General features: G+C 45.8%; 1 protein-coding gene across 1 annotated transcript in view; it reads right to left on the bottom strand.

Annotated features, from left to right (window-relative positions):
* Positions 1-11,648, bottom strand: part of wwp2 (WW domain containing E3 ubiquitin protein ligase 2) — a 17,626-nt gene extending 5,978 nt beyond the window's left edge. Inside the window, exons 1-6 of the mRNA XM_084453196.1 lie at positions 11,602-11,648; positions 10,512-10,593; positions 9,468-9,624; positions 8,583-8,704; positions 6,551-6,688; positions 1,423-1,498 (exon numbers count right to left, since the gene is read on the bottom strand). Of these exons, the coding sequence (XP_084309322.1) occupies positions 1,423-1,498; positions 6,551-6,688; positions 8,583-8,704; positions 9,468-9,624; positions 10,512-10,581 (563 nt within the window). The 5' untranslated portion in view covers positions 10,582-10,593; positions 11,602-11,648. The remainder of the gene's footprint in view (positions 1-1,422; positions 1,499-6,550; positions 6,689-8,582; positions 8,705-9,467; positions 9,625-10,511; positions 10,594-11,601) is intronic.
* Between the last annotated feature and the right edge of the window lie 8,607 nt (positions 11,649-20,255).

The following is a 20,255-nucleotide window of genomic DNA, read 5'->3' as shown; positions in this document are numbered from 1 at the left end:
CCCCTCTCTCTCCTCCCTCTCTCTCCCCCCTCTCTCTCCCCCCCTCTCTCTGGTCTCTCTTCTTCAGGGCAGATGGACGAGGTTGTTGAATGGTTCTCTGAACATCAACATCCTCTGTTTCTCCCGTCACAGTAGCGCTGCCCCTCCGCCAATGCTTTCAGGGAAATACCACACAGTAAGCTCTACCATAATACCCATAATACTAGAGGAAATACCATAGAAAATAGCCCATACACCATTTAAACTATACTGTACCATATACCATTAAAGGACAATGCTCGTTTTTGACAACCTGGACCTTATTTACGACATATTATAAGACGTTTGACTCACCGAGATCACTTTGGTGTAGTTCGGAGGCATGTAGAAGAAATGTAAAATCCAGCGCGAGCCAGTATATCCATGTAATGGCGGTGGTCGAGGCACTTAGAATGCAGTTTCTAAATCTATTTTCTGCCGCGAAACGGTTGTTTTCATCAATCTGTCTTGATGAATCGCTAGTTGTGCTTACATAGAGCATAGGCCTGTTGTGGTATTTCACATGCCTCTGTAATATGATCTTTAGAAACGTCTTTAGACACGAAATAGCTTCCTCACTTGCTCCAGCACGCATGCGCACAGCGTGCTGGAGCAACGATTGCGCGCTGTGCGCCTTAGTGCTGGAGCAAGTGAGGAAGCTATTTCGTTTCGAAAGACGTTTCTAAAGATCATGGCATGTGAAAACAACAACAGTTATGCTCTATGTAAGCACAACTAGCGATTCATCAAGACAGATTGATGAAAACAACCGTTTCGCAGCAGAAAATAGATTTTTAGAAACTGCATTCTAAGTGCCCCGACCACCGCCATTACATGGATATACTGGCTCGCGCTGGATTTTACATTTCTTCTACATGCCTCCGAACTACACCAAAGTGATCTCGGTGAGTCAAACGTCTTATAATATGTCGTAAATAAGGTCCAGGTTGTCAAAAACGAGCATTGTCCTTTAAGAGTGTACCATCCAGGCATTGCCATATATAGCATACCATATAGAATACATATATATGTATAATATGTTCTATAGAATAAACAGTGTATTACAGAGTATGGAGTAGACCATATGTGGAGGCATCATGGCTCTGCAGTCAGCCAGTCTAATACCAGACGCATAATCAGCATCTTATCACTGGCTTGATTACAGCATCTCTGTGTTGTATCACTGCTGGGACCCAAGCTCCCCACGGCCCTGTCTGAGTTCCAGCTAGAGTCTGAGTGTGTGTGTGTGTGTGTGTGTGTGTGTGTGTGTGTGTGTGTGTGTGTGTGTGTGTGTTTGTGTGTGCGTGCGCGTCAGAGTCTGTGTGTCTATGTTTGCATTTGTGTGTGACAGAGTCCATGCGTGCGTGCACGTGTGTGTATGTGTGTGTGTGTGTGTGTACTCACCTGCCACGGGGGCCTGCTGTACTGGGGGTCTCTTCGCTCTGAGTCCGGCGCAGGTTCGGTCTGTCGGACAACATCTCTGTTCACAGGACAGATCAGACCAACCATCAATACAACATACACACATACACAGTACACATAAGCATATACACACACACACACACGCACACGCACACGCGCACGCACGCACGCACGCACGCACGCACGCACACAGATGGAAAACCACACATCATCCAAGTTTCAAGAGAGGAGCACTTTTACAGCTAGCAACAAAACATCTTATGAGACAGAACGTCCTTCCAGTTGTATGAGCCAACACAGCCAGTAGCCTATATAACATGGCCTTTACAATACACCTACTACAACTCTGGACCTGTCACTAACAAATACCAAGAGGGAAATAAAAGACTTGTACTGGTTCATTGTGTGGATGTGTTGGAGAGCTTGGAGGCTATTGGCACCGGAGGAGCACAGAGCCACCATGCCTGCTCCAGTACGAGCTCCGAGCCACCATGCCTGCTCCAGTACGAGCTCTGAGCCACCATGCCTGCTCCAGTACGAGCTCTGAGCCACCATGCCTGCTCCAGTACGAGCTCTGAGCCACCATGCCTGCTCCAGTACGAGCTCTGAGCCACCATGCCTGCTCCAGTACGAGCTCCGAGCCACCATGCCTGCTCCAGTACGAGCTCTGAGCCACCATGCCTGCTCCAGTACGAGCTCTGAGCCCCCATGCCTGCTCCAGTACGAGCTCTGAGCCACCATGCCTGCTCCAGTACGAGCTCTGAGCCACCATGCCTGCTCCAGTACGAGCTCTGACTGGGACTGTTCACTCCCACCCCTCCTTCACTGAGCAGCACACACAACATGCTTTTCATTATCACACACCGTTTTCGCGTGCGCACACACACACACACACCTACTCAAACACACGCACACACACACCTACTCAAACACACGCACACACACACACAAACATAGTCGGTCACATCCACACATGCAGCTTCACATACAGTACATGCACAAACTTCGGCACGTACGCACGAGCACACGCACGCACGCACGCACGCACGCACGCACACACACGTGCTACAATTAAACACAATCATGGGCAGCGACAAGCCCGCATGTCCGACACACACTCCTGTCCGACACACACTCCTGTCCGACACACACTCATGTCTGACACACACTCCTGAAGCATGACAGCTTGAAACAGCCACAGTGTTCCTAGATTAGTCCTGTTGGGGTTAAAGTCGACCTGAAACGGACGTTTGAGATCATCTAACTTCCGTAGTTTGATGTATTTCCGACGCAAACAAGCTATGAGGGTGGGACATAATGTTTAGAGGAATTTGATTAGAACATTGACAAGTGCACGGGTTTTAAGAACTTTAGACAGATTCGATAGAAGGATATCGTTGATTGACGGGTGGATGTCGTGAGATTATTGGCCTAAAATCTAAGGTACCTGTTGTCGTCATTGCACGTGACCTACCGTTTTCCAGGAAGTAAGAAATTATACACTTTGATATAAGATTACAACAAAAGTAGAATTTTGTAATTTTTTTGGCATGCATTGTTGTATAGGTGAACACTATGACCAATTATGTGAACCAAAATGGGACAGAATGCTTTTTTCATTTCAGTGCGACTTTAATATAAACAGGTAGTTACTGAGAGAAGCTATAGTAGCCAGCTAAGCAGCCATTACAGGAACACGTCTGTCTCCCCCGGTATGAAAGGAACGCTTGTGAGACGCGGCTAAATAAACGGTTCGCCTGAGGAGAAACCATTGTGTCATATTCCCCTGAGTTCATCATCGTCCAATGACATAAAGGCTTTAGCTGTTGTGCGCGGCGCGCTAGGCCCCGCTAGCCTAGCCTCCCTCCTGACCATGGCAGACATGAGACAGGCGCGTGTTTGTTTGTGTTAGCGGTGCTAGCTAGCCCTCCTAGGTCAGAGGGAGCAGTGAGTCGGAGCACTTAAATGGCTTCTCTACTGGTAAACGGGCTGACCACCGCTTCCTGAAAACCCTCACAGAACGTCAGTGTTTTTCGCAGGGCTGCGCCTAAACGGCTTGTATTTCATGTGTTCCATTAAAACCCCTGATCCCCCCCCACACACACACACACACACGCGGACGCACACACACACACACTCTACAGCCCTCCGCCCCTCCACCACAACCCACAGGCGTACCTTCTCAAAAACATTATTTGGCAATATTTCCAATACGGTTAACCAACTCCAATTACTCTGAACATATATAGTCTGATTTTATTTTCATGCGTTACTTTCTGCTTTCCCCTATTGGATGACAGTGTGTGTGTGTGTGTGTGTGTGTGTGTGTGTGAGTGTCTGTGTGTGTGTGTGTGTGTGTGTGTGTGTGTGTGTGTGTGTGTGTGAGTGAACATAAGAGCACATGTGTTTGTCCATGTTGGTTTGTGCGTAAAGGTGAGCTACGTCTGGTCTGGATCTGTTTTTTTCCTGACCTTGAAGCACAAAGACCTGTTTATTGGGGGCAGTGTGTGTGCGTGTGTGTGTGTGTGTGTTGTGTGCATGTGTGTCAGCGTGTCAGAAAAACTGCCAGGGGAAATTAGGGAAAACCCTAAACTAACAGAACTGTGTTCAGAAGGAACACAGAGGGCTTTAACACACCTTCCCCTACCATGGGACACACACAACCTTTATACACACACCCCTGCCAGAGAGCACCACACACACACACACACAGACGCACACACACGCACACACACAACCCACAAAACTTGCCGTCTGAGGGCATATTTAAGACCTCTATTCACTGACCCGCACACACACACACACACACACACACACACACACACACACACACACACACACACACACACACACACACACACACACAAGCACAAGTCCTCAGAAAGCATATATTCATATACACCCCCCCCCCCTCACATCCACAGGTCTAGCCCCCCCACCCCCCCCCCCACCCCCACCCCTGCTGTCAGGGGGAGGAAACCCCCCCGTTTCGGATCACAGGAGCCGATTGTCCGGCCAAACTGAGAGAAACGAGACCCAATTACGCAATTCTGAGAAACAAATTACACATAAGCACACATGAACTGTGTGTGTGTGTGTGTGTCGGGGGGGGTGTATGTGTGTGTATGTAGGTGTAGGGGTAGGGAGAGTGTGGTGTGTGTGTATAGTGTGTGTTGTGTGTGTGTGTGTGTGTGTGTGCGTGTGTGTTGTGTGTGTGTGTGTGAGGGCTAGTGTGTGTGTTCAACAGGAGCGTGTTCAGTTCAGGTCACATCCCAGCGGTTCTCTCAATGTCTCTGTGATTGTGCGGCCTGTTCATTGTACAGTCAAGTACAATACTAACCTTCATGCACATGCATGAACACACAAACACACACACACACCTCCACCCCCTCCACCCCCCCCCCCAAACACACACACACATAAACACTCACAAAGAGACATTTATGCAGCGTGTGTGGAGGCCGAGTCCCAGCCCTGGCTTGTGCTGTGTCCATTGACAGTAGCACACTGCAGCTCTGTGGCGCTGGATGAAAAGCCGTATGTGTCATTTCATACACAGATGAGAGATGCATGGACCTGTGCGCCCCCGGGCCAAACCTACTGAGCAGTTCAATGGGTTGTTATTCATTAAAGGTGCTCCGTGTTGGCTGGCCGCTCACGGGGACCCTTGTCTACTGTTTGGAAAACGGAAAACACCTCTGGATTTCTCTGCCACGCTCAATTCTCTATTCCTACTTCTTACCGCCAGAGATAAATGTATTTTTCGTAACAAAATGGGACATTCAAAATAGCCCGGTTTGGGATCATATACTATTAGTGATAAAGATTCTCAAGACACATTTCACCAGGGTGGCGTTTTAAGAAGCCACTAATACAGGAACGTATATGCATGTCTATAGACCTGCTCTTTGCCCTCAACAGGAAGCCCCAACCCCATTAATAATCCCTCCCTCCTCACACACCTGGACTACGCTCAGCACAGCTGCCCCTCGCCTTTATGAGGTCAGTCGTTAGAATATACACTCTGTGAATACACATGTACATACCATGATTGTATACATAATGTTGCCTACATATAGGCATACATACCATGCCTATAGTACTGTATGTATATGTATGATATACATATACTTACCTATTTAACTCAACTGTAAAAAAAATAATAATAATAATAATAATAATTCATGTGTGTATATATATATATATATATATATATATATATATATATATATTTATATATATATTTGTATTCCTATAGATTTAACATCCATATGGCTGTAAATTATAGATTATATTTAACCCATCTGTAATTTAATCTTTTCAGCTCTTTTAGTTCTATACATATTTTGTATTTGTGTTATACATTTCGTATTTTTACTGGACTTCCTCTTACTCTATTATAAACACACTTAGGAGCTAGCAATTCATTTCACTGCATAGGCTGAATGGAGTGCACTTATATAGCGCTTTTATCAAAAGCACTTTACAATGGCCTCTCTCATTCACCCATTCACACAGCAATGGCCTCTCTCATTCACCCATTCACACAGCAATGGCCTCTCTCATTCACCCATTCACACAGCAATGGCGCCCAGCTCATTGTTAGCCTGCTCATTAGGAGCAATTAGGGGTTCAGTGTCTTGCTCAAGGACACTTGGACGAAGCAGGGGAGGAACCTAGAATCTAACTGTGGACCCAGACAACTACTCTACCTCCTGAGCTACTGCCGCCCCTATTTATGTGTACATGACAAATAAAACTGACTTGACTTTTAACAAACATGCAGTGTGTGTGTGTGTGTGTGTGTGTGTGTGCATCATCTACAACACATGTAAGAAAGGGATAAAGTGAGAGAAAGAGTGGATTTGTTTTGTGAAAAACTGCTAACCCTTTTAGTAAGTGGCATGAGTTTGTGTGTTTGTGTGAGAGAGTGGGTGTCTGTGTGTGTACAAATGCGTACTTGGGTGATTGTGTACAAGTGTGTGAATCTACATGTATGTGTAGCTATGTATGTGCATATCATGTGTGTGTCTTTGTTCATATGTAGCCGTGTGTGTGTGTGTGTGTGTGTGTGTGTGTGTGTGCGTGCGTGCAGTAAGGCGGGACTCACTGTCTGTTGCTGCGCTGCCATTGGGCAGAGATCCCAGATCAACAACCAGGCCGTCCAGACAGACGTTGAGCTCTCCTCCCGCTACAACCGCGCCTTTGTTCTCCGTCTGGAGGACCAGACTGAGCTGCAGATTCTCCACTAGGGAGAGGGAGGAGGAGGGAGGACAGGAAGAGGGAGGGAGGGAGGGATGAGGGGGAGGGAGAGAAGAGGAGAACGAAAGAAGAAAGGGCAGAAGCAGAATGATAGATTAAGTACGGTGACACACTGATGATTGAAGATGAGGTCCAATGTAAATAGTGAGGTGCTGCCATGTTCATAACATGTCTATACAATGTTCATACCATGTTCATACCATGTTCATACCATGTTTATACCATGTTCATACCATGTTCATACCATGTTCATACCATGTTCATACCATGTTCATACCACGTTTATACCACGTTAATACCACGTTAATACCACGTTTATACCATGTTTATACCATGTTTATACCATGTTTATACTGTACCATGTTTATACCAGCAGTCTGACGTTTCTTTCCCTGTATTAACTTGATCTGTCAGATGTGAGGATAACCTGCCTGCTTGGAGAACATCCTGGCCTGACCGGGGGTCTGGAGCAGTCACAATTACGTTACCGTCTCATTTAGGAACGAACGGAGGCCATTCCAAAGAGGACACCGTCAGCGCGCACATGTTAAAAATGACTGGTGGTGACGCAAGTAAATAGTTACAAACAATGAACGATTATTAGTTGATGACTCAGGGGTTCTCTGGCGGAGTGAAACTAAGCTAACAAGCCTCCTGGGTTCATCCCAGTCCTGGCTGGAGTTAGCAGCCTGCTCACATCAAACAGACTCCATGGAAAACTAACCCCTCTGGTCCAGCAGAGGGCGCCATCAGAGGGCTGGGGGGCAGCTCTACACACGCAGGCACGCACACACACACATTCAGCCCTTTAGCTACACAACTAGAAGTAGCTCAGACTATGTAGCTCACACTATGTACTATAGCTGAGCTTACTGTGACCAGGTTAGGAGAGGGTATGAATGTGGCCTGGTCGGGTCTGATTCAGGGTGTGAGTTTTGTCCTGGCGTGTGAGAGAGGGGTGAGTGTGTGTGTGTGTGTGTGTGGGTGTGCGTGCGAGGGAGTGCAGTTTTACTCTTGCCATGGTCCTCAGGGAGTGACTGTGTCCTAGCTTGGTGTGATAGGTGTGTGTGTGTGTGTGTGTGTGTGTGTGTGTGGTCTTACTCTTGCCATGGTGAGTCCTCAGAGTGTGTGGCTGACGGGTGGATAAGGCCTGGTCAACCCTTAACCCCTCAGCTGTGTGTGCGTGCGTGGTCTTACAGTACGCTGGGTTCAGACTGGACGCGACAGCGGCGTGAAGCGAGGGCAATTTGAGGGTTCGTGTCCTGGAGCGCCAGAATCGGCGTCTGGTCTATTTTTTGCCCGCGAGCGAATGTGTGTGATTTAAGTTGATTCAGAGAATCATGAACAGAAGATCATCAGCCGCCCTCTCCCCTCCCTGATGGACCTTTCCACCTCCCGCTGCCTCAGCAGAGCAAAGAACATGAGGAAGCACAGCTCTCTCCCTGGCGTCCACCTGCCTGACCTGCTGCCCTCCGGCCGCTACAGGTGCATCAGGGCCAAAACCAACAGCCCGTGATCACCCCCCCCCCCCCCCCCCCAACACACACACTGTGCAATAAGTAACTACTGTGCAATATTTCATCAGCACAATGAGAATAAAGACATTCTATTCTATATGCGTTTGTGTGTGTATGTGTATTTATGTGTGTGTGTGTGTGTGAGTGTGTGTGTATATACGTGTGTATGTGTGTGTGTGAGTGTGTGTGTGTATATGTGTGTATATATATATGTGTGTGTATGTGTGTGTGTGTGTGTGTGTGTGTGTGTGTGTGTGGTCCTACTCTTGCCGTGGTGAGTCCTCAGGGTGTGTGTGTGTGTGTGTATGTGTGTGTGTGTGTGTGTGTGTGTGTGTGTGTGTGTGTGTGTGTGCGTGGTCCTACTCTTGCCGTGGTGAGTCCTCAGGGTGTCCAGCAGGTCGATGGTGGCGGTGCCCAGCAGCTCCTTCCTCAGGGTGTGGCAGCTCCACAGCTTCAGGTCCAGACGGCTCTGTGGTGTCACGTTGCTGCAGTGATACAGACACACAGTCAGACAGACACACAGTCAGACAGACACACAGTCAGATAGACACACAGTCAGACAGACACACAGTCAGACTGACACACAGTCAGACAGACACACAGTCAGACACACACACAGTCAGATAGACACACAGTCAGACAGACACACAGTCAGACAGACACACAGTCAGATACAGTCAGACAGACACACAGTCAGACAGACACACAGTCAGACAGACACACAGTCAGACAGACACAGTCAGACAGACACACAGTCAGACAGACACACAGTCAGACAGACACAGTCTGATAGACACACAGTCAGATAGACACACGGTCAGATAGACACACGGTCAGACAGACACACAGTCAGACAGACACACAGTCAGACAGACACACAGTCACAGACACACAGTCAGACAGACACACAGTCAGAGACACACGGTCAGATAGACACACAGTCAGATAGACACAGTCAGACAGACACAGTCAGATACAGTCAGATAGACACACAGTCAGACAGACACATGGTCAGATACAGTCAGATAGTCACAGTCAGACAGACACGGTCAGATAGACACACGGGTTATTAACAAACACACAGTCAGATTGTGTGCCCCTATCGCTGAGTGTGTTGCTGCAGCAGTAAGGCATTGAGAATGCTTGATCACATGTGCACACACACACACACACACACACACACACACACACACACAAGCATGTGCCTATAAACACTGCTAAGCAAGGTTGACAAAAAAACAGGCATACAGGGTCAGGTCCTCGTTCCACTGGAGCTCCAGGTGTCCACTGCGTTTGCCCGTCTTCTTGGTCTCACTGGTCAGGCCGTCTGCAGTCACCTCCACGAAGGAACTGAGCCTGGAGGGCCGACTGGGCAGCTTAGGAGACTGCGGCTTTGCTGAGACCACTGGGGCGGCGACAGAGAGAGAATACAGGAATGAGACAAAATGTAACATTGCGATTGGACGTACACCATTTTCCTGGGTGAAAAAAGAGAAAGGCCTGACTCCATCTTTAAATAAGAGTGGAGAGACAATAGCTGTGTTCGGAATCGCTCCCTCGTTCCCTCACTCCCTATTCCCTATATAGGGTTCACCATGTAGTGAACTACCTAGGGAACGGAGAAAATGTAGCGTACATGCACTGTTCCCTGGAAATCAAGGTAAATATTTGGTAATAAATAGTGGACTATATAGGGAACAAAAATTCTGTGGAGAATTCGGACACTATAAACAAAATGGCTGAAGCCCTATATAGTGCGCTATATAGTGAATAGGGAGCGATTCCGAACACAGCTAATGAGTCCTTGTGAGTCCCGCCTCACAGAGCCGTTGTGAGTCTGGCGTAGGTAGTGTGTTGTTGGTTAAACTCACTCCCCCTGTATAAATACCATCTGCCCGCGTCAATGAACAGCTAGCTTTTCATCAGTGTAGCTGGTTAAAACGGTGCTCGTCCCGCGCAAGACCAGGGTTCGAATTCCGCCCAGGGCAGCCGAAACGTGTGGGTTACACAAGCCAAAAGTAGAACACAAACATCCCTGTGGCTTGCACAAGAACAAGGAGCTAGTTTGTTGGTGGGGAAGCATTTAGGTCTGACAGCGGGATTGATGGGATATACAGTAAGAAGAGTGAGCGGACAGGGCATGGAGGATGAGAAAGAGAGGATGAGGTTGTGAGAAATCAGTCCTGACAGAGAACAGGGGAACATGAGAAGGAGGAGGAGGAAGAAGAGACGGGATAGGAGAGAAAAGTGCTGACCCAGACATAAGTGAGAGGTTTCCTGTTGGTTTCTTACCTTTCAAGATCAACTGGGACTTCTCTATGGTCTGGCCATTGCCAGGTCTAGTCACACTGACGGCTGCCATGACATCACAGCCCTGAGACAAACACACATACATACACACACGCACGCACACACACACACACACACACACACACACACACAGAAACAGACAGACAGTCAAACAGGCACAGACAGACACAATCAGTGACTAAACATAATTGATTTTACGACAAAATAAGTAAATGCCCATGTGACCGCTACCTTGTTCCCGCAGTCTATGTGATTCAGACATCCTACATTCAATTGACAATGATGCGGTGATTGACAATCTTGTCTGGACATGTTCTTCACCGTGATACCTGGCTAGTCCTCATCTCTGACTCTGAAGGTGGGTCTGGACATGTTCTTCACCGTGATACCTGGCTAGTCCTCATCTCTGGACATGTTCTTCACCGTGATACCTGGCTAGTCCTCATCTCTGGACATGTTCTTCACCGTGATACCTGGCTAGTCCTCATCTCTGGACATGTTCTTCACCGTGATACTGGCTAGTCCTCATCCCTGACTCTGAAGGTGGGTCGGCATGTGGACATGTTCAGCTGGCAGTCAGCACAGCTCGCCCAGCCGAACGATCATAATAACGCTCGTAATAGGTAAACAACCCAGCTAATATCACAACAAAGGTGATGAGCGCTAGCAGGCTAAAGTGCTAACGTTGAGCCATCTAGCGAGGTTGATACTGAACATCTAACACATTGCGCAGCTCACAGGAGCGGATGCGGTTTGTCATCTTGCCATCTACAGTATCTATCTTGTAAGCAAATAAAATACAGACCTTTATACATTACATTCTGAATAGAGACGTTGTATCCATTTTTAAATACCCTTGACTGCGCACAACAACAAACACGGAAGATGGTAGGTAGATAGGGTCCATGCTAAGCTAGCTGGCTAATAGCTTAGAGGGCTTTAAAAGGGCATGGGGATAAAATGACTACCTTGACGTACAGCCCCACATCCAGATCTGCTAGTGAACATACGGCACATGTGCTACCATATTATATGTATTGACATGGACGCATTCCCAAAATATTTCCCAAACCTTGTCCAGCTGTGGTCCAGTGGTATCGCGAGCTAGTTCACTTTCATTTCCGCAACAGTGTCACGTGATTCGCCGCAAACCATATCGCAATGAATTGTGGATATAAATCAATGCAAACTGAATAATTCCTTATCTGATAAGGTAGGCCTATCTGTTAAGACATTCAAGCGGCATTGTATATTTAATCATAAAACACGTGTTTTTCCATCATCATCAGTTTGTGCCTGGGATAAAGTCAATAAATGTAAAGTGCTGATAGATAGCCTACTGATTACAGACTGTCTGGAATAGAACAGAACTTCAAATACACCATAAATCCTTCATCTGTAGATATATAGCCTAGAATGAAATCAAGACTGTCCCATAGCATATTTATTCAGTGTTCTCATGTTATTAACAAGTCACCTTGCAAGAAAGATTGTGAAATGCTGAGTGTGTGCAATTCCCCAGAAGGTAATTTACTGAGTAAGCAGAAATGTTATCAGAGAGATCCAACTGAGTCACAGTATTACAGGAAATGATCCCCAGCAACAGACCTCTTCTCTTTGGATAAATCATCATAGAAACGAGCTGTTGGCTACGCTATTGCTTTCAGAGATAGTTTGAATGTGTTTAGAATAGGTCGAGCATCAAAAGCCCAGCTAGTTAAGGGACATGTGCCGTTCTACACATGTTCCTCCCCCAAAAAGTGTCTTCTGAACAGGTGAGGAATGTAGTGGCCATCTGTTCAGCTAGGGCTGCCCTCTCGACTCAGAGGACAAATGTCAACAGCGACTGCTTCAGCATGTCTGTGTGTGTGTGTGTGTGTGTGTGTGTGTGTGTTCTGTTGCCACCATATGCATGTGTCATAAACTGTATGATGAGAAAGAAAAGACTTTGAAAGTCGCCATGTTTTTTATATTTTTATGAGTGACGTAGTTGTCATGGCAATAAGTAATCACAGCCAGAGGAGGGCCTAGAAGCAGGCACAGCCACAGGCAGTTGCCGTAGTTACCCCCGGGTAAACAGCTTCCAGGAACTGAGAGAAGGGAGGATGGAAAAAAAACATGATATTAAACTACATGGATATTGGCAGCGTCTACATAAACAAATGGCTTGTTTTCATGTTATGCTCTTCAAGAACATAACGTGACGGCAGAGTGCCTTAGAATGCTTCTACGCAGATGGAATGAAAAGCAGGGTGGCTGTGTTGTTTTTCTCTACAGTAAGTTTAGTTTGGGATGAACTCCCTTAACACACATGATAGTGACGTTAAACCGCAATGCCTCGCCTCAAAGATCGTCATGAGGAGGAGGAGCCACAGATGAAAGATGTGCCTCCATAAAGTTCCTCGCTCCGTGCCATGTCCCAAACATTCAAATCACAGGCAGCAAGCATTTTCTTTACGGTTGCTGGGAATAGCAGAGCTCTTTTGGAACTGTGAATATTGCTCCCATATCTCCTCTTTAGTCTAGTGGTAGATGTTTGGGTTCCCATGTGAAGGCTCAGCAGTTTGATCCCCACCGGGATCCACACATTACATATTAGGAACCCATCTTGACAAGTCTTACCTCCTTGTATACTGAATTTGTATGTTCTGTGGATGTCAGACAGCAGGAAAACCGGCAGCTCTGTGTGCTTTGGGGCCACTCTTTTTAAACAGTGGTGTGTAGAAGTGTCTTCTAACGGCTGAGCAGGTAGAGGACACAGATATGACAGAGATATGGAAAAGGGAATGACAGGGAAGGGGCCCGAAGTTAGCAGTAAAGATACAGTAGCTCCTTTAAGAGGCATTGGGGAGATGAGACATGTGTACCTGTCACTCCATTTCTCAAAAGGAATATTCCAATTCCTCCACAAACTTGTCAGTGTTTCAACATCCCTGTATGTGGGCAGAGAATACTATTACACATCATCGCCGCACATGAGCAGATGATAACAGATTAGAGATATTGATATACAACTGACTGCCAGTCGACATAGAAACTGCGGTCCCCGTCGCACAGCACTTTAGTGCAGAAGTTTAGGTAGGGAGTGAGAGAACAGGAAGAGGAAGAGTAACCAGAGGAAGTGTGTTGGTACCAGTAACAGAGATTAGAGAACACGCCATAATGGTTGCCTCTAATAAAACACCACAGTACTTGCTCTTTGCACTGTCCTGTGATGCCCAAGTGACAGGAGAAGCTCAGAGAAAGTTATTTTAACTCGCAATCACTGAACCTAAAGCGCTGAGAGTGAGATGGTCACCTCTTTTCACTCCCAGAGTTGTCTGACGTCTGGAATATGGGCTTAATCCACTGAGTGAGCAAACAGGGTATTCCTGACTGGTCATTCAATATAAACGCACACATTCAAAAGATTTGGATGAATGCAAATGACAACTGTAGTAGACGAATGTATATATCTGCAGCAAACTCAAGTCTCAAGACTCAGTCATCTGCTGCATGACTCTCCTACCATGATCTGAGTTAGGACCACCTGGAAGAGAGGAGGAGGAGGAGGAGGGGAAGAAGAGCAGAACAAGGAAGAGGAGGAGTGAGAGAAAGATGAGGAGGAGGAAGAGGAGACAGAAGAGGTGGAGGAAGAGGAGGAGGATGAGCACAAGGGAGAGTAGAAAGAGGAGGAGGAGAAGAAGGAGGAGGTTGCATACAGCAACCCCTTGATTCAACCGTCATATCACTTCATCTGGTGCTAAGGACCAGATCAGACTGGGGCGTCAGGTGGTGTAACATCTGTTCTCACCATCTCATCAGCCTCTGCAGGAGTACATTGATGTGTGTGAGGTGTGGAGGGGACGTCTCTCTGGTCTGGGAGCCAAGAGGAAGTAGTACAGGTCTGAAAGGAGATCAAAGTCCACTGACAGCAATTAAATACAGTATAGGGAACAGGAACCTGTTTTCATATTGCAGAGAATCCAAATCAATGGTTGTACTGTATAGTACACTAATCCTGTATAGTACACTAATCCTGTATAGTACACTTATCCTTAGATAATTAGATAATTGTTATGGAAATTACTGTTCTAGTAAAAATGATTTACCAAGATTTGATAAATTACAAAGACAAAGGCTTAAGGTGTTTGGATGTAAATTCCTGGACAATAAGCAGCACAGAGAAGTACCTGTTAGGTGTTTATTGTGTTCTTCTGTTTGCTGTAATTCACTATTTTCTGTTCCTGAAAAATGCAAAAAGATCAACCACACAAAAGACAAAGAGAAATAATCATATCAAGCCTTTGTGAAAGACCAACAGCAATAGCCATCAGTAGCAATCAACACACTTGGATCAGCTAGCCACAATTAAACACACAACCTCAGAAGGCAAACTTGTAGGGTATGCACATTTAATAAGGCTGTTTTAGGCTTATTTGCGCCCTGGGTAATTCATTCAACAATTGGGCTTAATTGGTCCCTGGTTCTGACAGGCCCCACCACTTGGGGGCGACCTTGCCAGTACTAGGCCCTATGATGAAGTCTCCTACATCATAATTCTCCTTTCTCGTCTACTGTATATCACTCTGCTATCATCACCTCTCTCTTCTCATCTCTTTTTTCCAGTTCCCATACAACTGTAAACAGCTATTGGCAGCAGGCAGGCCTACCGGTTTGGCCAGACCTAGCCCTTTTTCTTCCATCTACTTTACCTTCTGCCACCCGAGAAAGGATTGCAGTGTCGAAAGAAGATTGCTGGCCATCACGGACAGTTAGGGTGAGGGTCCCCTCCTATCCTCTACAAGTCTACACGACACTGGTGAGACAGAGGATTGCACCTTCAGCTGCAGACATGGTGCCACGGTGCCCTACGGAGTGATATCCTGCATCTATCAAAATGATATCCTGTGTGATGGTCATATTATCAGACTGGAAAAAAATACATGTTCAGACATCGTATTACTTTCTAGCACCTTAAATAGACTTTCTATTTTTACTTTTTGTCACATTACATTACATTACAGTCATTTAGCAGACGCTTTTATACAAAGCGCCTAACAATAATTGCATTTACATTGTACACCGCTGACCTGGGAAATCTGTGGAGTCTTTTTGTTTTGATGTTCTGGGACCACTGCCTCTTGTGGTAGCAACATAGAACTGCAGGTCAACAACGACAGGGGATGGAGCGACAAATAGGATTCCCTCTTCTTCATTACATGTGACGAATAAAATAATCTTGAATCTTGAGAAGTCTCTCTCTCTCTCAGGTAAGGCAAGCACGGGTCAGCTCCTCCCCCCACTCACTTCAGAGAGGGCTCTAACTCCTCCCCCTCTGCAGAGTACAAGTGTGTCTTCACAGGGCTAGTATCCACCCCCCTCCACAGAACACTCTCCAGACCTTTCCAACTTATTTACTTCTTTTTTTTTCTTCTTTTTTTTAAAAAGTTTAGCTAAGGCATACAGTTCATATGGTGTTCATAAAAGAAATGGATATCAATTGATAATGTAGCCTATATGTTTTGATGTTCAAATACAGTGGCTATTACTGAAATAAATTGACCCCTATATAGGACCAGCAGAGGTCCCTGTTTACCATATCTGCCAAAGCCGGTCTCGACACTGTGCCTCCTTCTTGGGGCAAAGAGACTCCTCCGTCTCCCTATTGAAGTCTTTGATCAGATGCATTCTCCAGGGAAGTGCGCAAAACGCGCTAGAGTACCCGGATGTGTAGTTCACTGAGGAAGGAAACAATGACAAATACATGAGAGCCTCTTTAAAACTTCTTAAATTAAAAGATCATTATTAAATCATGTGTTTGAAATGCTTACAGTAGCCTACAATACCTGAGTAGCCTATTTATTCTGAATAACCCGGGGCTTGAACTCAGACACCAAGGGAAGGTCATGTTTGAGCCAAGTGAGAAGCTGGCAGTTTGACCTAAACAAGTATGTCACTGCTAGATATTTACACCATAGGAATCCTGCATGAACATATTAGTAGGCCTACATACTGTGATGGGAATGAGTTGTAGGACTGGACTGAGCATGGATTCACATTGACTGATTGGACTGGATTGAACACCGGTTGCACTGGTTGAGGCAAAGACTAGTCAGATGAGATGCAAACAAAAAAAACAGTAACAGCTACAACAAATATGAAACAGTAACATCTACAAATTAAAATTATTGTTACAAATCATGTCACACAGCACAGTGGAGTATGCATTCGCATTTTTATTCTGCATCCCCCTGGGCATGAACTCTTGTTGAGCTACCTGCCCTGTGAGAAGCCATAGATGGTTTCACACTGACTTAAACATCACAATCACAAGGGTTGCATGTAAATGTCACAGGTGCACGGAACATGGAGGTTTCAGGAGTTTCCATCAAATGTTTATTAAAATAAAGGCACCACCAAAGGCAAAAACCAAAACCAAAGACTAAATAAAAACAAAGTATACACTCAAGTGGAAAACAAAATGAGACAAAATGTAACATTGTGATTGGACGTACACCATTTTCCTGGGTGAAAAAAAGCCCTTATTGCATCTTTAAATAACAGTGGGGCAATGAAGTCATCTGTAGGCTTGTGGCCTGTGGCTTGCATATGCATGACAACAAGGTGGCTGTTTGTTGGTGGGGAGGCATTTAGGTCTACCAGGGGTATTGATGGGATACACAGTAAGTAGAGTGAACAGACAGGGCATGGAGGATGGGATTGTGAGAAATCAGTCCTGACAGAGAAGGGGACATGAGAAAGAAGCAGAGATGGGATGGGAGAGTAGGGGTGTACAATATGTGTAAGCAGAGCTCTGTATACAGATGAGTAAACTTAACAAAATATAAATAGAAGAATGTGGACACTGCAGTTTGAAAAATATAAATACAACTACTGTAAGTGACAGCTGTTTAGTTTTTCTTAACAAACTATTTGTCTGTCTGTTCAGTTTCCTTCTCTGTTCTGAGGTCTCTCTCTCTCTCTCTCTCTCTCTCTCTCTCTCAGGCAAGCAAGAGGCAAGCAAGGGTCAGCTCCTCCCCCCACTGACCTCAGAGAGGGCTCTACCCCTCCCCCCTCTGCAGAGCAGAAACCCTCACACAGCAACACTCTCAACACCTCTTCTGTCTCTCATCTCAACATTAATGTTCCTAAACGGCTTTTAACTCATGTTGTATGTTAGAGCCAATAGGCCTTAATTTTGTAGGCTATTTCTTTAACTGATTCGGAATATATGGTACCATCTGAATAAGAGACAGATTGTTACATACATAGGCTAGGCTACATCAGCAACAATATGCAACAGCAACAAAGTACAGGGAATGTTTTACAGGTCACAAGAAATCAAATAGTGGCCACTTTTTTAAACACATCTGCTGCTGCTGCCATCTCTGCCTGTTCTCCCCAGCTCACTCTACAGCTTCTTACGTAGCAATGATTTATTTTGTTTAGCTTGTAATGTTTCAGTAAAATTAGATTTTCATAAAAAGACCGCATGTCGGATGATACGTTTGAAGGCAAAAAATAGTCACAACTGCACGCGAAAAAACGTTGGTAAAAGCAAAATGGTTTCATTCAGCTGACAATCGAGTAGGGGGATCTTCCAAGGCCATGAAGGTGTGCAGCCCTGCTTTCTCTGACTAAAATGCAACCAATAACATTCAGCACACAGTATCAGTGACAGTTTTCAGTTCACATGCATTAAACACATATAAACATTGTCTGAAATAGTATAGGCAGTCTTAAGAGTCTTAAACCAGAAAGAATGCAGATGGATTTATAAACTACAGGATGCTGCTTTTCCGGGTGACTCCATAGATATGATCTCCTTTCTTTAATCTTTTGGATGTGTAAATTGATATGCATTGTTTTCTACATCTGTGCATTCTGTGTATGTTGTTCGAATAGTGTTGTATATTAGGTTTTGTATACGTATGTGTTTAAAAAAAATCTTGACTATGATTGTATATGTGTTGCTGTCCTCTATAGGTAGACCATTAGGTCCATGTATCATTTTCTGTGCCACCAGAGGTAGGCCTAGATATCAGCTGGAACTGATTGCTAATTATGGACAGGATATGGCCCTTGTTGCTTGCTGTAGCTTATTCAGATACCCTGACAAAGGCCTTGAGCTGGCCGAAACATGTTGGTCTGATTTTTCTACAATGAACCAGCCGCTTTTAATAAAGGCTTTTTATTTTTGAAGAGTTGCCTTGGCCATCTTCTTCTTTCTGATGCATTGTTTGAACTAGTATTGGTTTATCATAAGCCAATGGTGGCGCAGGACATTGGGAGGCAGGCTGAGTATTGTCCCCGGTTGGAGATCCCAGGCAGGGGAAATGAAGGGAGAGAAGGGGGGGTAGGGAAGCTAGAACGTGAGTGAGTCTGTTACCTCCACCTTGCTGTCTCCACTAGCTCACTCATCAAACATGATTAATACAAGCTCATAACCTTACACTAGTTTTGGGAATCTGTGGGTGATTCTTTGCTGCTTCAGTGAATTTACGTTGTAGTGATCTTTTGTTGGGCTGGAGTAGCCCCCCCTCACTTTGAGTTAGGTGTCATGAGTAGCTCCTGATACAGCAGCATTGTGCGGTCGAACCACGGTTGTGTCTAGTCACAAATTACTACTGAGTGAATGCAGTAGCGTCTTGTGGCTGGCCCACGGTAATTACATTCTTGTGTTTGTGGGTGTCTCTCCAAGTCAGGTCACTGTGGGTATGCTACTTTGTTTTCAGTTTATTTCAGTTACTTGGGTGTGGTTTGTGACCACTTCATTGGTGACTTGTATGTGGTGGGAGGTACTGGCCATTTTGTGGGGTCACATTTTAGTAATGCCATTTCAGTGGATACGGTGTTGTCTGTGTGGTGATTTGGTTGTGGCTTAAGTACTCCACTTTTTGTCTGGTCACTTGTTACTGTTTTGGATTGATTGATGTAGCACCTTGGTTAGTTTTGTGTAGGGCCGACTATTTGTCACAAACCCAATGGGTTTGTTCTTTATGGGTGGGGGTGTTTTGTTCTGGGTGACGGTCAGCTTGTTGACCTCGACCAGGCAGATGTGTCTTAGTCTGTAGGTCTGGACTGCTGATCAAGTCTTTGACCTTGGCCGGTAGTCCCTGCTGGGCATCACTGATGGGTCCCGGGGAGGCGGCCTCTAGTCCCCCACGCTTGGCGTCCCACTGGCTGAACATGGCTACCGTTTTGCCCCGACCATGGGCAGCACCGCAGTCCTGGTTCAGCACGGGAGGTGGGACACCAGCATCCTGGTCGAGTTGCTGCAGGCGTGCCGTCCAGGGAAGCAGGTCCTCTCCCTCTGCCAGGACAGTCATGAGTCCAGGCCCAGCTCGCTGCCCACGCTGGTGACCCAGGCTGCCCTCCCCTGGAGCCTTCCCAACAGCTTCTTGGTCACCTGACAACAGACAGATTTACAACATAGGGGTGGCGTTAAGATATGTATATTTCATAGGATTACACATGAAGTAAAAACAAACTCATGATTTCATTGTCATTCATTGTTAATCTTGTTTTGATCTTAATGAACGGATCCCTTATTCGCTTGCTCTCTCTCTCTCTTCTATCAGGAATATGAAACTAATACACAGCATTAGCCTAGTTTCTGAAGGGGTCAGGAAATCAGACATTGTTTACTTTTATAAGCTTGGAAGAAGCTGTGGCACAATACTGTGAGTTCATATGTGTATGCTAGCCAAATGTATGGAAGATCGGCAAGACTGGAAGCGCAGC

Source organism: Borostomias antarcticus (genome assembly GCF_949987555.1).
Source record: "Borostomias antarcticus genome assembly, chromosome: 18".
Classification (NCBI taxonomy): Eukaryota; Metazoa; Chordata; class Actinopteri; order Stomiiformes; family Stomiidae; genus Borostomias; species Borostomias antarcticus.
The sequence above is the reverse complement of the archived record's forward strand: the minus strand, read 5'-3'. Positions and strand labels throughout refer to the sequence as shown.